This window comes from Triticum aestivum, chromosome 6B (assembly GCF_018294505.1).
Source record: "Triticum aestivum cultivar Chinese Spring chromosome 6B, IWGSC CS RefSeq v2.1, whole genome shotgun sequence".
NCBI lineage: Eukaryota > Viridiplantae > Streptophyta > Magnoliopsida > Poales > Poaceae > Triticum > Triticum aestivum.
The window spans coordinates 452581276-452598502 of NC_057810.1; the positions used below are offsets into that span (position 1 = coordinate 452581276).

At 43.7% G+C, this 17227-nt stretch overlaps 1 protein-coding gene across 3 annotated transcripts; it reads right to left on the reverse strand.

Moving 5' to 3' along the window:
* Positions 1–1310: 1310 nt before the first annotated feature.
* Positions 1311–6096, reverse strand: LOC123137431 (enolase). Of its 3 annotated transcripts, none has more exons than XM_044557182.1 (8): positions 5537–6096; positions 5117–5429; positions 4648–4794; positions 4491–4538; positions 4177–4320; positions 3919–4098; positions 3697–3833; positions 1311–2609 (listed from the first exon to the last, which is right to left on the reverse strand). In XM_044557182.1, the coding sequence occupies exons 1-8, from the start codon at positions 5542–5544 to the stop codon at positions 1658–1660; spliced, it is 1929 nt and encodes a 642-aa protein (XP_044413117.1). In that variant the 5' UTR covers positions 5545–6096; the 3' UTR covers positions 1311–1657. The 3 variants fall into 3 exon arrangements, with proteins under 3 accessions (XP_044413117.1, XP_044413118.1, XP_044413119.1); XM_044557183.1 differs by having other exon boundaries at positions 2112–2584; positions 5537–6089; XM_044557184.1 differs by having other exon boundaries at positions 2112–2589; positions 5537–6089.
* Positions 6097–17227: the final 11131 nt, after the last annotated feature.

Genomic DNA, 17227 nt, shown 5'->3' on the forward strand with positions numbered 1-17227 from the left:
GAGGAAGGCATCGTGGCCGCTGCTACAACTGCGAGCAGCGGGGCCACTTCAAGCGGGAGTGCACCAAACCGCGGAAGGCGCCGGCGGTGGAGCATGCGCTCGTGGCAGCGGTCGGTGACGACTATGAGCCAGGACTCCTTTGAGCCGCGGCTTAGGGGGTGAGTGTTGGAAATGAGCCACGGCCAAGCGAGTCGGGTGCGCGTCGGGTGCGTGTGCGTGCGCGCGCCGGACGTGTCGGATGCAGACCGGGTCGTGTCGGGTCCGTGGCCAGTGTGGGTGTGTGCGTGTGTGTGGTGCACAGGGGTGTCCGTGCACGAGTACACCGTGTGCATGTGTGTAGGCCTAGGTTGTTGGCATCGTGTTCGTTCTGTTGGAGCTCACCGCAAGTCGCGCGCGTCGGAGCGTGTCGCGGGCGCGGCCAGAGCGGGCAGAGCGTGGGCACGATCGGCGAGTGGAGTCGTGGGTGTGTGCCTAAGGCGCTGGCTCGGGTATAAAGCCGTGCGGTGACAGTTGTAACAGCTGAGGCGGCTTGAGTTTGTGCTTGAGGAAAGGAATTGCCGTGGTTGCGGCGGGCGTACGTGCGCCGGAAAAATCCTCTCGTGTCCACTGTGCTATCTTCTTCCTCCTTTCTTCTCCGGTGTGTAAGAGAGAGAGAGGCGAGCAGAGAGTGGGAGAGGGCACCGGGGAGCTAGGGCGAAGCCAGTACGCCAACACAGCGGTGATCTTGGACATGGTGAAGAGCATGATGTCGTGGGCGGCAGCGCCGGTGATGGGCGTGCACTGAGGCCAGTAGTACACAAGGTCGTGGATCGCCTTGCCGGACTCGGAGCTCAGGACGGCCTCGCGGATGGCACCGTCGGGATTGTTGGGCGAGCAGACCAGCTCGATGTGGCCATCGCCGTCGAAGGCGTTGGCGTCGCCGGCCCGGTAGAACCCGGAGAGCAGCAGGTCCGTCTGCGGCGGCACCAAGAACGCCAGCGCAGGCTATCCTACTCGCGATTATGCCCAGGGGCGAGGGCATTCAATCCTCATCACCTCGCGCGCATACTCGCCGACACCTGCACCGTGCTGGCTGCGGTCGTCAACTTCAATTGAACTAACAATAGTGCAGGGGCAAGGACGCCTGGCGTCAATCCTCGCCAAGAACGCCTCCGGCTCTGTCCGTGGTCATCTCCCAGCAATCTAGCCGTGCTGGTTACCAGTTTAATTTTTTTTCTCATCGATTAATTGGATGTATTTCTATTGGTGCAATCAAGCATTCAAACTCACTTCAATTAACTACACACCCATCACCAAAATGCACATTCTCCGAATAACAAAGTAAAGTAAAGGCCAACATTGGCTCCAAATACTCAGCACAAATTCTAACATTCGTTCTGCTTCGACATATGCAAAGTTACGAACAAGTAAACACTAGTGATCGCCTTACAATTAGGAAGCCCAACGCTTCTGACTGTCCGTTAAACAAAAGGAAAAAACAACTGCTAGTGATCTCTCAAGTCATCACTTTACTCCTCCCTAGGAATCCGTTCCCAGCTTACATCGGTATAATAACAATGTCGGGGTCTGTTTTGATCCATATCCAACTCTGGCCAAAACCCGTGCCTCAAAAAAGACTCTTCGAGCACAGGACCATACCCAGGATCAACCTTGTTGATCAACTCCTCCACATCGTAAACCTTATACTCACTTTGCCATAAACGAGCGGGACCATATAAGTGCTCAAAAGGATCCCTATGCAGGGCAACATATATCTTTCCCAGCTCGACCTTTTCCTCATTACTGTTAACCATGATCTTCTTCCCATCCGCAGAAAGCGGCCTTTCAAGTGGAGCTCTATCTGTTGTTTTTTTATACCACGAAGTGCTTGTCCCTCCCGTACCCAGTAATTGACAAGTGGGTGCAGGCCCTCCAGATCAAATAACTTATTCGGGAACACTTCAGATAGGTCGCTGAACACTAGATTCACACGAGATTCTAATTTATAGGCACCAATGGAGTCTGGACGATATCCAGACCGCATTCTTTTGAGCCTGTTGGCAACTGTATGTCGCAGGAAACGGTTGGCAGCTGCATTCCTATCAATCCGATCACCAGGAAACCTGATCGCTGAATGATTATTGATCAGTCGTTTGTCCACAGACTTAGCATACTCCAGATAGAATAATAAATGTTTAACATCCAGCGGAGTTCTCAGAAACTCTGCCGTCTGTCCTCTAGATGCTTCCAGACATTCATTGAACAATACCCGGAGAGCATTGTATGGGCATTCCATAGAGTTCTCCTCATCTTTCTCCTCATCTTTCTCCTCATCTGTTATACATGTGCTTTTAAACATGATCCCCCTGTGCGAGGGTGACCATAGGATATTGTCCATTTTGAGTAGCTGACTGACATTAACCCCCCTCATCATGTTGACTGTAACAAGGCCAGAGCCATGTCGAAGAAGATCAGAACCCAATTCGCCTAACACTGAATTGCCAAATACCTGTAGGTCCACTTTCCGAAAGAGTCCACCTAGTGAAATTGGCTTAAGAATAGCACCAGCAAGTAAACAATCCTTAAGGGGAAAGAGTGGCCATCTCTGTGCTTCATAATCATCACAAAATCTGTTAATAAAAAGACATGCATTACTGATCTACTCTCTGATACTAGAAGAGATAGGAAGCCACAGTATTCTTCCAAATAATGCTACTTCAGTGGCTCAGAGAGAGAAAATAATTACAGTACACACTGTATATGGTCAGTTCACCAGCCATGCTTCACGCATTCACCCCTCTACCCTCCATGCAGACATTTGGCATATGGTAAATTACTCTTATGTAGTACTCCCTCTGTCCCATAATATAAGATCTTATTACATCCAATATATTATGGGACAGAGGGAGACAAAGGCAGTAAATACTCTCTACCAAACCAAAACTTTCAAATTGGATGGAGGGACTTTAATTCATTACCAGTTGCAAAGAGAAGCGCTAATATGCATAGTTATTATCGTCTTTAACTGATAAATGGGATTAAAATCCCATTAGTAAAATTAGCGTCACAGCCAAAGACAGAATTTAAAACGAATCTTTAACTAGTCCCAAGTCCCAACTCTTCACCAATCAGTTCTGTTTAGAGAGAATCTTCACCAGTCAGTTATATTCTCTTACTACCTGTGTTTTGCAATTAAAAATATGAAATGACTCTTAACTAGTCTCACCTGCTCAAATATATTTTCACATGGATGCCGAGATAACTTCATGGAGCAAAATAACAGAAATATACTCATATATTCCACTAAACTAAGGGGGGCAACAGAGGATGGTTTCAGCTAACTCTTATTGCTTTGAACTACCATGCAAACAGCTGCAGCAAAATCATTTTTGTTTACTTGCATTGTTTATGAGATGCTTCAAATATCTAAGGGTGCATACACCTGTATGCAGAAAGTGTGAAAATTTTAGTTGCTCGACTAGTGATACTAGAGTCATTTATGCAAGTAATCTGGACTGCTATCATCCTGTGATGGCAGAACTTTTAGCGGTGCAATGCAGAGTTCCGAGCATACAGATATAAGTGTGGCTCTTTAGTAATAAAGCATGCAACAATCAGATCCTTGAAACAGTAGCACACCAGGACAAAGTAGCAAATAATGTTTAAAACATAGAGCTTGGGCAGAGAGAGAGAACTATTGATTTGTTTGTAACTTACATCAATTGTTTAACAACCGGAACTTCCGGCTCCGGTTCCGGTCCAATTGAAGAGAAAGTTCGGCCATTTTGGAACACTTTCCTTTTGTATGGTGTCATTTCCGGTTTAGCTTGGCTGGATGCTTTGAGCACATGATCCTGATAATGAACGGCACAATAGATTAGTTACAGTGATCCAACAAAATGGAAGTGTCCACCTACACAACAGAACACAATCACTCACCATTTGGTTATTGACTAGAAAGTCATAATCAAGACTCTCCTCCTCAGTCATCTTAGCATAGTGCATCCAGTCATCTTGTTCAACTGGATCCTTAATCAAGCCAATGGGGTACTCACTCACAAATGACTTGTATACATTCTTCAGGCTATCTCCAGATATCTTCAGCGAATCATCATTGTTCTACAGCAAGGGGAGCCAATGTTAACAATGCTCCTGAAAAGATGAAAAATTCTTTACTAAAATTAATGGTGGGACTACCTCTTCCTTGAAGTTGAGGTCATAGGTTTTGTCCTTGTCATTGTAGAACTCTGAAGCAGCAACATCCATTCCAATGACAACTTTGCCGGTGTATCCAGCCTTTTCAATTGCAGTCTTCAAGAGTTCAAGGCCCTCCTTGTTCTCCTACAATGTCAGAAAACAAAAGGAACTCAGATCACAACCCAGATACGTTGACTTTCAATTCAGAGCAACACAGTAGTTTTACACATTAAACCATGACAGTCAACAGCTGTCGTTAAAACACCAAGACATAACAAAGCAAGGAAATCAAAGCTCTGAGAACAGGGATATACCTGAATGTTAGGAGCAAAACCACCTTCATCTCCAACATTGGTGACATCCTGCCCATATTGCAGTTTAAAGTAAATTATCCAAGAGAATATCGTACAAGGAAATTCATAGTATACATTATAAAACTATTCACACAAGGATGTTATATATAACTGATACCTTGTTTAAAAATTCGTCCAGATCTTCAGCGGTCTGTTTAGTTTCTCCACTGCATAATGCTTTGACTTCCTTTGCCAATTCTTTTGCAGGATCTAGCAGAAACTTTGCATACTCCATCCTTGCTTTCAGTTTCCTTTTCAACGCTTCCTGCATCAGAACATGAACTACGTTCTTGAGCCAACCAATTTGCAAAGTAACAATGTTTGTGCTTCGTATAGAAATGTAACTACGAGATCAATTCAAACATTAATACACAGAAATCTGTCATATCATGAACAGCAGGGTCAACAAACCATGGAACCAGAATGATGATATGCTGCACATGCACATCTGCTTAACACAGGGCAGGTAACCCATGCATCATAAGTTGTGACATACATGGTGGCATAATAGAATGCTTAGAAATGTAATAGCTAAACAGTATAATCATACAAGTGCACTTAGTAATTATTATTGTTGCATCACAAACCTCTTCTTTCATCTTGTCTTGAAAAGTGGATGGCAGCATGTTTGGAAACAACTTGAGAAACACCGGCAATAAGAATTCCATGAACGGAACAATGATAAACACAGCAACAGGTACCAGCCTGAAGATATCAGCTGTTGTACGGGTGAGTTGTTGCCTCTCTCTCCTTGACAGGCTCTTTCCACCAGCAAGCTTCACCAGCAATCTTGATGAAATCCTAACATCTGCCCAAAGTAGCTTTGTTCCTAACCAGTAATGCTGCAGTCTAGAAATAAATTCATCCTTCCCATGCTTCAGCTTTACAGCCCAGTCAGCTCTACACAGAGATAGGTTGCATATGTTTAGAACACCGGAAAAATGGGGCAGAAAACAATATCTTGTATCAAAAGTCATAAGTTTGAGTTCAAGGAAGACGATACAGACCTACTCATTGAAGCAATAGCTCGGAGAGCAGGGCCAATACCCAGAAGCCTTGCCCAGAATTTTTGTACGATTGATCGGCTAGCCTTTAGAGATTCTTGCACCTGCTTGGCTTTGGCTCTAGCTTTTGCTGTGCTTAGGCCTTCCACAGCCTGGTCACATTCTTCTGGGGATGCCTCCTTTTTCTTTTTATTCTGCTTCTGATGCTCACTCTGTTCTTCTTCGGTATCCAACTTAGGTTGCCCAGCAGTTGCGGTTGATGCTCTGCGGATTGACTGCAACAAACCTCTAGCTCCAAAAGGCAATGCAAATTCATTACTTCTTCCAATTCCATAACCATGAAGAGAAATCACATGAGCTGGTCGCTGCGGAAACCCATTACCAAGACCTAGCAGACCACCCTTTGTCAAATTCACATTATACTGCGAAAGTGCCTTTCTGCTCCCGAGCTCATTTGAGCTCGGTGAACAGTAAAATCAAAAAAAAATTCAAAAAATTCCAATTTTTTTTGGGAGAAACATTGACAAAAGTTCTAAGTGCTTGCAAAAATTCATCATGAAATCACATTCCTGTAAAGCGTGGCAAAAAAAACAAATTCAGTGCTCCAAAATGCTTTTGAAAGTAGCTTTTTCAGAGTACTGATTTTGTTTTTTTGCCTCGCCTTCTAGAAATGTGATTTCATGGCGAATTTTTGCAAGCACTTAGAACTTTTGTCAATGTTTCTCCCAAAAAAAATTGGATTTTTTTTAAAAAAAATTGATTTAGTTTTGATTTTACTGTTCACCCGAGCTCATTTGAGCTCGGGTGCAGAAACTCCGCGTCCATTATACTGCTCTTTCTCCTTGTCAGATTTTGAGTCCCCTAAGCTTTGCTCGAGAAATTGTGGCGCTATTCTTGGCTGAGCCTTGAAACCAAATGCCCCATGCTGGAAGGTAGAGAAGGATGATGACAGGATAGGTGTGTTAACATTATCCAAAAGACGTTTCCTTCTCCTAATGATCGCCCTTGAAGCCATACTTGGTTGCTTCTCACCCTCCCAATGGGAAGGCAAAGATCATGCCGTTCTAAGTACAACCTGAAGTGATCAAATTCAGAAACCATAAGAAAAATAAAGATTGACAAGGGGATAGTAACAGCACATTACAACAACAAAAAAACAGCGGTGAGAATAATGCTGAACAATCGCAGTACCAATATACCACACGCACTAGTCAATTCTTTTCAAAGGGCACTAAGTGCAGTTTTCTGGTATAATGGAAGGACCGTAAATCTCTAGGATTTCCTCTAACATAACAGTAGAACACATAAGTACAGTGAGTAATACTTAGAAACTTATATGAGTAGCAACTAATATGGAGAATCAAAGTGAGGATGCAAAAGCTGTAAGAGAATCAACTCTGATCCAACTATACAAGCAAGCTCAGCAATAGTCCAATCAACAGCCACCAGAACAAATAAGTCCGTGGTTGTGTATTTCCCAAATGATCACAAGATGCAGAACTTACAATCCATAGCCAGCACAACAAATAAGTCAACAGTTGTGTATCTCCCAATTGATCACAAGATTCAGAGATGACAATCCAACAATGCATAAATACTATGAGCAGTAATTTCACTGTTGCCAGTAAGAAGATTCCATGAGAATCAACTATGTTCTTCACCTCAGATTTACAAATTGCTCACTTTAAGTCTTAACTACGACAGCACTTGTAACAGTTCAAGAACAAAAATCTGAAGCAATCATTAATCAGTAGTAAACCTGCTTTGGACACTTGCATTAAGGAATATAACTCCATCTTTTAATTTCCAAAATAACAGTTATAGAGGGAAGAAAAAATCACAGATAGATTATTATAATCAATAGCAGAGCATCTCCTCGGTTGAACCATTTTGCCTATCCAGATATCGACACGAAAAAGCTCAACAACATATGGCAGTGACAATTTAATTCGACAAGTTTGACGTCAGGAGCAGTTCAACTCAAGCACCCGAGATTATACAAGTTACACACTCCAATCGAGTCGAAAATCAAAACCCCGCGAAAAGTACGAATCGCGTCAGGTTCAGTCCGTACTGATTCATCCATCCTAAGCAAAAGAGACAGACAGAAGGGGCGGACTTAACCATTACACAGATTTGCAAACGATCGACGAAGATACTATAAGGAACAGGCGAGGACAAAACAATTATAATTTCTGAAGTTTCGAACAGGACCGCGAAATCGGTCCTTTCGGCTGCCACCTACCCTGAAACATCCACTACTCGCCACTCGCCAGAGACCATATTACCCCGAAAACTAAAACCGCAGCAACGGATGTGACCACTGGCTGTCAATCCGTCCCACCAAATCACCGACGCGAGCAAAGCGAAATCCTTAGGAAATCGACCAATGCGTCGACCGACCGACCGGGCAAAAAAATCAGAAGTGGAAAAACCAAAGGAGCGTCCGGAGAGAGGCGGAGGAGAGCTCACCCGGCGAGGGACGCGGCGCCGATCGGCCGATCCCGTGGAGGTAGGGTTTAGGGTTTTTGAGGAGGGAAGGATGGGAGTAGCGAGGGGGGAAAGCAAAGGGGAATGAAAGGAGAAGAGGAGCAGCGGGGGCTACTTTACTCGGAGAGGAGGGCGGGGGCAGACGTGCGAAGAAAGAAAGAAATGTGACTGTTGCAACGTGCAGCTCAAAACGTGCAGCTCATTAGAACAAGTCGAGGCAGTGTTGTGCCTCTGAAACCTAGGGATTGGTGTAAAATCATAATTTAGGTCTCTTATATAATACAAATCCAATTAAACTTATTATTGATCCTATTGTGGTAGTGTGATTTTTTTTTGAAAAACATTACTCACATTTTAATAGTATAACTCACGTTAAAAGGTGAAATTTGGTACTGTGATTAGGGAATCCAACTCGATACCCCGTCGGTCCACGGATGTGTTGGCTGTTTAAAATCCCGCAAACTAGACGCAAAATCAGGGGAGCTTTGCTGACGTCCAGAACGCGACCACATACGTGTCCGACACTCCAGCCCCACCCCAAAACCTATTCGCCCGAGAAACCCTCCTTTCGTGAAGCGGTTGCCGCCCATTCATTTTGGTCAGTGTCGCTCTAGATCGAGCGTGACTACCGGATAAGCGGGCTGCGCCGCTTCAATGCCAACATGACGACCGAGAAGTCTACTCCGATCAGTGCGCCGTATGAAACCGTTGCCCGCCCTTTCGCAGCCCGCGGCTATTTAAGCACAGCTTTGGCGCGGTCCACACCACACCTCACACCATCTCCTCTTCGCACTGAAGGAAATATGCCCTAGAGGCAATAGTAAAGTTGTTATTTATATTTCCTTATATCATGATAAATGTTTATTATTCATGCTAGAATTGTACTAACCGAAAACTTGATACATGTGTGGATACATAGACAAAACACAGTGTCCCTAGTAAGCCTCTACTAGACTAGCTCGTTAATCAAAGATGGTTAAGTTTCCTAACCATAGACATGTGTCGACATTTGATGAACGGGATCACATCATTAGGAGAATGATGTGATGGACAAGACCCATCCGTTAGCTTAGCATAATGATCGTTAAGTTTTATTGCTATTGCTTACTTCATGTCATATACATATTCCTTTGACTATGAGATTATGCAACTCCCGGTTACTGGAGGAATACCTTATGTGCTATCAAACGTCACAATGTAACTGGGTGATTATAAAGATGCTCTACAGGTATCTCCGAAGATGTTTATTGGGTTGGCATAGATCGAGATTATGATTTGTCAATATCGGAGAGGTATCTCTGGGCCCTCTCGGTAATGCATATCATAATAAGCCTTGCAAGCAATGTGACTAATGAGTTAGTTACGGGATGATGTATTACGGAACGAGTAAAGAGACTTGCCGGTAACGAGATTGAACTAGGTATGAAGATACCAACGATCGAATCTCGGGCAAGTAACATACCGATGACAAAGGGAATAAAGTATGTTGTCATTGCGGTACGACCGATAAAGATCTTCGTAGAATATGTAGGAACCAATATGAGCATCTGGGTTCCACTATTGGTTATTGACCGGAGAGGTGTCTCGGTCATGTCTACATAGTTCTCGAACCCGTAGGGTCCGCACGCTTAATGTTCGATGACGATTTTGTATTATATGAGTTATGTGATTTGGTGACTGAATGTTGTTCGGAGTCCCGGATGAGATCACGGAGATGATGAGGAGTATCGAAATGGTCGAGAGGTAAAGATTGATATATAGGATGATAGTATTCGGACACCAAAAGTGTTCCAGAATGTATCGGGTACATATCGGAGTACCGGGGGGTTATCGGAAACCCCCGAGGGAAGATATGGGCCATATGGGCCATAGGAGGGGAGCACACCAGCCCACGAGGGGTGGCACCCCCCCCTCCTATGGTAGGAGGCCTAATAGGAGAAGGGGGTGGGGGTTCGGCCCCCTTTCCTTCGTCCTTCCCTCTTCCCTCTTTTCCCCCTCCGGTAAAAGGAAAGGGAGGAGGCCGAATTGGACTAGGGACCCAAGTAGGATTCCTCCTACTTGGGCGCACCCTAGGCTGTCTCTCTCCCCTTCCCTCCTTTATATACGCGGGGAGGGGGCGCCTAGAACACACACCAACCATTGTTAGCCGTGTGCAGTGCCCCCTCCACAATTTATCCCTCCGGTCATATTCACGTAGTGCTTAGGCGAAGCCCTGCGCGAATCACTTCACCATCACCGTCACCACGCCGTCGTGCTGACGGAACTCTCCCTCGACACTTTGCTGGATCAAGAGTTTGAGGGACATCAACGAGCTGAATGTGTGCAGAACTCGGAGTTGTTGTACGTTCGGTGCTTGATCGGTCGGAACGAGAAGAAGTTCGACTACATCAATCGCGTTGTCAAATGCTTCCGCTTTCGATCTACGAGGGTACGTAGACATACTCTCCCCCTCTCATTGCTATGCATCTCCTAGATAGATCTTGCATGAGCGTAGGAAAATTTTGAAATTGCATGCTATGTTCCCCTACAGTGGCATCCGAGCCAGGTCTATGCGTAGATGATATGCACGAGTAGAACACAAAGAGTTATGGGCGGTGATCATCATACTGCTTACCACCAATGTCTTATTTTGATTCGACGGTATTGTTGGATGAAGCGGCCCGGACCAACCTTACATGACCACGTTCATGAGACCGGTTCCACCGACAGACATGCAACTAGTTTTGCATAAAGGTGGCTGGCAGGTGTCTGTTTCTCCAACTTTAGTTGAATCTAATTTGACTACGGCCGGTCCTTGTCGAAGGTTAAAACAGCAAACTTGATAAATCACCGTTGTGGTTTTGATGCGTAGGTAAGAACGGTTCTTACTAGAAGCCCGTAGCAGCCACGTAAAACTTGCAACAACAAAGTAGCGGACGTCTAACTTGTTTTTGCAGGGCATGTTGTGATGTGATATGGTCAAGACATGATGTGATATACGTTATTGTATGAGATGATCATGTTTTGTAAAAGTTATCGGCAACTGGCAGGAGCCTTATGGTTGTCACTTTATTGTATGAAATGCAAACGCCATGTAATTGCTTTACTTTACACTATGCGTTAGCGATAGTTGTAGAAGCAATAGTTGGCGAGATGACCACAACGCTACGATGGAGATCAAGGTGTCAAGCCGGTGACGATGGAGATCATGACAGTGCTTTGGAGATGGAGATCAAAGGCACAAGATGATGATGGCCATATCACGTCACATATTTTGATTGCATGTGATGTTTATCTTTTATGCATATTATTTTTCTTAGTATGACGATAGCATTATAAGATGATCCCTCACTAAAATTTCAAGGTATAAGTGTTCTCCCTGAGTATGCATCATTGCGGAAGTTCATCATGCCGAGACACCACTTGATGATCGGGTATGATAAGCTCTATGTTCACATATAACGGGTGCAAGACAATTTTGCACATGCGGAATACTTGGGTTAAACTTGACGAGCCTAGCATGTACAGACATGGCCTCAGAACACTGGAGACCGAAAGGTCGAACGTGAATCATATAGTAGATATGATCAACATAGAGATGTTCACCATTGAAAACTACTCCATCTCACGTGATGATCGGACATGGTTTAGTTGCTATGGATCACGTGATCATCTAGATGACTCGAGGGATGTCTATCTAAGTGGGAGTTCTTAAGTAATATGATTAATTGAACTTAATTTATCATGAACTTAGTCATGATAGTTTTTGCATATCTATGTTGTAGATCAATGGCCCGTGCTGCGATTCCCTTGAATTTTAATGCGTTCCTAGAGAAAGCTAAGTTGAAAGATGATGGTAGCAACTACACGGACTGGGTCCATAACTTGAGGATTATTCTCATTGTTGCACAGAACAATTATGTCCTTGATGCACCGCTAGGTGATAAGCCCCCTCCTGCTAATGTAGACGCTTGAACGTCTGGCAGACGCGGTCTGATGACAACTCTATAGTTCAGTGTGCCATGCTCTATGGCTTAGAATCGGGACTTCAAAGACGTTTTGAACATCATGGACCATATGAGATGTTCCAGGAGTTGAAGTTAATATTTTAAGAAAATGCCCGAGTGAGAGATATGAAGTCTCCAACAAGTTCTATAGCTGCAAGATGGAGGAGAACAGTTCTGTCAGTGAACACATACTCAGAATGTCTGGGTACCATAACCACTTGACTCAGCTGGGAGTTAATCTTCCGGATGATAGTGTTATTGACAGAGTTCTTCAATCACTGCCACCAAGCTACAAAGGCTTCATGATAAACTATAATATGCAAGGGATGGATAAGACAATTCCCGAGCTCTTTGCTATGCTCAAAGCTGTGGAGGTAGAAATCAAGAAAGAGCATCAAGTGTTGATGGTTAACAAGACCACTACTTTCAAGAAAAAGGGCAAGGGAAAGAAGGGGAACTTCAAGAAGAATGGCAAACAAGTTGTCACTCCCGGGAAGAAGCCCAAGCCTGGACCCAAGCCTGAAACTGAGTGCTTCTACTGCAAAGGGACTGGTCACTAGAAGTGGAACTGCCCCAAGTATTTGGCAGATAAGAAGGATGGCAGAGTGAACAAAGGTATATTTGATATACATGTTATTGATGTGTACCTTACTAATGCTCGTAGTAGCGCCTGGGTATTTGATACTGGTTCTGTTGCTCATATTTGCAACTCGAAATAGGGGCTATGAATTAAACGAAGATTGGCTAAGGACGAGGTGACGATGCGCATCGGGAATGGTTCCAAGATCGATGCGATCGTCGTCGGAACGCTACCTCTACATCTACCTTCGGGGTTAGTTTTAGATCTGAATAATTGTTATTTGGTGCCAACGTTGAGCATGAACATTATATCTGGATCTTGTTTGATGCGAGACAGTTATTCATTTAAATCAAAGAATAATGGTTGTTCTATTTATATGATTAATATCTTTTATGGTCATGCACCCTTGCAGAGTGGTCTATTTTTGTTGAATCTCGATCATGGTGATACACATATTCATAATATTAATGCCAAAAGATGTAAAGTTGATAATGATAGTACAACATATTTGTGGCACTGCCGTTTAGGTCATATTGGTGTAAAGCACATGCAGAAACTCCATGCGGATGGACTTTTGGAATCACTTGATTATGAATCATTTGATGCTTGTGAACCATGCCTCATGGGCAAGATGACTAAAACTCTGTTCTCTGGAACAATGGAGTGAGCTACTGACTTATTGGAAATAATACATACCGATGTGTGCGTACCAATGAGTGTTGAGGCTCGCGGCGGGTGTCGTTATTTTCTGACCTTCACAGATGATTTGAGCAGATATGGGTATATCTACTTAATGAAACACAAGTCTAAAACATTTGAAAAGTTCAAAGAATTTCAGAGTGAAGTGGAGAATCATCGTAACAAGAAAATAAAGTTTCTCCGACCTGATTGCGGAGGCGAATATTTGAGTTATAAGTTTGGCCTTCATTTAAAACAATGTGGAATAGTTTCACAACTCACGCCACCTGGAACACCATAGCGTAATGGTGTGTCCGAACATCGTAACCGTACTTTATTAGATATGGTGTGATCTATTATTTTGGGGTTATGCATTAGAGACAGTTGCATTCACTTTAAATAGGGCACCATCTAAATCCGTGAGACGACACCGTATGAATTGTGGTTTAGCAAGAAACCTAAGCTGTTGTTTCTTAAAGTTTGGGGTTGTGAAGCTTATGTGAAAAAGCCTCAACCTGATAAGCTCGAACCCAAATCGGAGAAGTGTGTCTTCATAGGATACCCAAATGAAATTGTTAGGTACACCTTCTATTACAGATCTAAAGGCAAGATCTTTGTTGCAAAGAATGGATCCTTTCTAGAAAAGGAGTTTCTCTCGAAAGAAGTGAGTGGGAGGAAAGTAGAACTTGATGAGGTAATTGTACCTTCTCTCAAATTGGAAAGTAGCTCATCACAGAAAATTGTTCCCGTGATGACTACACCAACTAGAGAGGAAGCTAATGGTAATGATCATGAAACTTCAGATCAAGTTACTACCGAACCTCGTAGGTCAACTAGAGCACGTTCCGTACCAGAGTGGTACGGTAATCCTGTTCTGGAAGTCATGTTACTAGATCATGACAAACCTACGAATTATGAGGAAGCGATGATGAGCCCAGATTCCGCAAAATGGCTTGAGGCCATGAAATATGAGATGGGATCCATGTACGAGAACAAAGTATGGACTTTTGTTGACTTGCCCGATGATCGGCAAGCCATAGAGAATAAATGGATCTTCAAGAAAAAGACTGACGTTGATGGTAATGTTACTGTCTACAAAGGTCGACTTGTTGCAAAAGGTTTTTGACAAGTTCAAGGAGTTGACTATGATGAGACTTTCTCACCCGTAGCGATGCTTAAGTCTATCTGAATCATGTTAGCAATTGCCGCATTTTATGATTATGAAATCTGGCGAATGGCCATCAAAACTGCATTCCTTAGTGGATTTCTTAAAGAAGAGTTGTATATGATGCAACCAGAAGGTTTTGTCAATCCTAAAGGTGCTAACAAAGTGTGCAAGCTCCAGTGATCCATTTATGGACTGGTGCAAGCATCTCGGAGTTGGAATATATACTTTGACGAGGTGACCAAAGCATATGGTTTTATACAGACTTTTGGAGAAGCCTGTTTTTACAAGAAAGTGAGTGGGAGCTCTGTAGCATTTCTAATATTATATGTGGATGGCGTATTGTTGATTGGAAATGATATAGAATTTCTGGATAGCATAAAAGGATAATTGAATAAAAAATCAATGAAAGACCTCGGTGAAGCTGCTTATATATTGGGCATCAAGATCTATAGAGATAAATCAACACTGGTACGCGTCGGTGCTATACAAACGGTTTTAACCCCTCTCCGCGACGACATTTGGAACCGTCGCCAAGTGAGTGTGGGCGATAGGGGGGGTCCTTCCCACACAACCTAGAAACCGTCGGGGATAGGCCCTCCTGGCACACATGCTGGGGCAAAATGAGCTAATGTGCGATCGGGCGAGGCATCGAAACCCAATCGTTTCCGTTTGTATGTACACCCCACATGGTGAATCACAGAAAAACATTTCCGTTCGTATGTATATCACACGGTCAATCCAAGGAGTACATTTCCGTTCTTATGTACATACCACACAGTCAATCCAGGGAAAACATTTCCATTCGTATGTACATCCCACACAGTCAATCCAGGGAAAATGTTTTCGTTCGTATGTACATCCCACACAGCCAATCCAGGGAAAACGTTTCCGTTCGTATGTACATCCCACACAGGTTTATGTATAGGCTCGTGTGTGATAGGTGTAAATATCACACACGCTCTGCCTTGGTTAAATGTTTGCTTTTATCAACTACATCACACATAATTTGATGAAGAAAACTGTGTGTCATTGGGCTATCCATCACAAGCGCTTTTACTTCTAGAACCGTTTGCAAAGTTCCATGACCCATTTAGCAGGTTTATTAGTTTACACTTAATAGTTCCAGTATTACGCAAATTCACATATCATATCGAACAGCTGTTTGCCAATTTCATATCAGGCACATAGATAAATTTTAACATCACAGTACGATAGCTGCCTAAAAACAGCACAATACATCATATAGCTAGTTCAACTTCATAAGAACAATATTAGAACAATATATTCATTTCCCTAATCGAGATCATCCAGGCACGTCTTATCCACCTATTCTTTTAGTTCAGTAAGAACCTGTTTTGCACTGGCCAACTTGGAAAGTGCCTCCTCCTTCGCCAACACCATCTTAACAAAGTCTGATTTAAAAAATCTGAGCTCGGTCTCCGCCTTCCTCTTTTACCCTGCATCTTCAAATATTCTTCAGCATTGACAACACTTTCTCTAAGCCTACCTCTGTTCTCTTCCTAATACATGCTCTAGAGCTTTGCTAGGCACATCTCCAAAGACTGTGGCCACTCTTGATCAACCCACTCCAAGTAAGAACACTTCCGTTCATCCTATAATATTTAAAACTATATCAGTAACAATTGTAGGGAAAATGAGTTTATAGCAACATAGAAAACCACCAATACTTATTTTGAAAAACTGAAGAAATAGGTTAATTATGACATATCTTCTCAAAAATATCAATGTGCAAATGAATTAATTGCTACTGAGACAACAACCAAATTCTGAAACATCAAAAGCTATAATTCTCTACTACCTAAAAGAAAGGTAAGGTTCCCTCTCCCCTCTTACATAAGTCTTTCGTCCAACCTTTTCTTCCACCCCTCCTTATGTACGCTCCACCCTCCCGATTTCCTATTTCACATGATTTGGCAAGATAATCAATGAAGATTAGAAACCAGAAAATACTGATCACTTTCCTCCCAAGGCGAAAATTTGATCTCGCAATCCTCTCGCCCCTTTAATCTCGTGATCCTCTCAAACCTTTAATCTCGCAGTCCACTCAACCCTCCCGATTGAATCCCCTCGCCCCCTTAATCTTGCAAAAAGTTGAATGCCTTAGCCCTTACAACACTCGATGACTCAGCCTCACGCGCAGCTCAACCTCGCCATGTTTTGTCCAACCTTTTCTTCCACCCCTCCTTATGTACGCTCCACCCTCCCGATTTCCTATTTCACATGATTTGGCAAGCTAATCAATGATTATTAGGAACCAACAAATACTGATCACTTTCCTCCCAAGGCAAAAATTTGATCTCGCAATCCTCTCGCCCCTTTAATCTCGCGATCCTCTCAAACCTTTAATCTCGCAGTCCACTCAACCCTCCCAATTGAATCCCCTTGCCCCTTTAATCTTGCAAAAAGTTGAATGCATCAGCCCTTACAACACTCGATGACTCAGCCTCACGTGCAGCTCAACCTCGCCAAGCGCGGCGTGCAGGAACCATGGCCCTGGAGCCACCGATGTCGCCCTCCACCACATCTCTCCAAATGCCGCCCCGTTGGACTCGATGCATACATGGCTGCCTCTGCCCACGACATCCACGCGACACCTTGTAGGACTACACCGCAAATAAGGCCATGGACGTGCTGGCGAGTCACCTCGTGCGTGCTCGGTGCACCATGAGGACCACGAGAGATGCATCAACATCGTCGAAGATCACATGCCGGCGGCTGTTGTAGATAGATCATGTTGATGAAATCATCCCTACTGCAGATTTCCACAACCA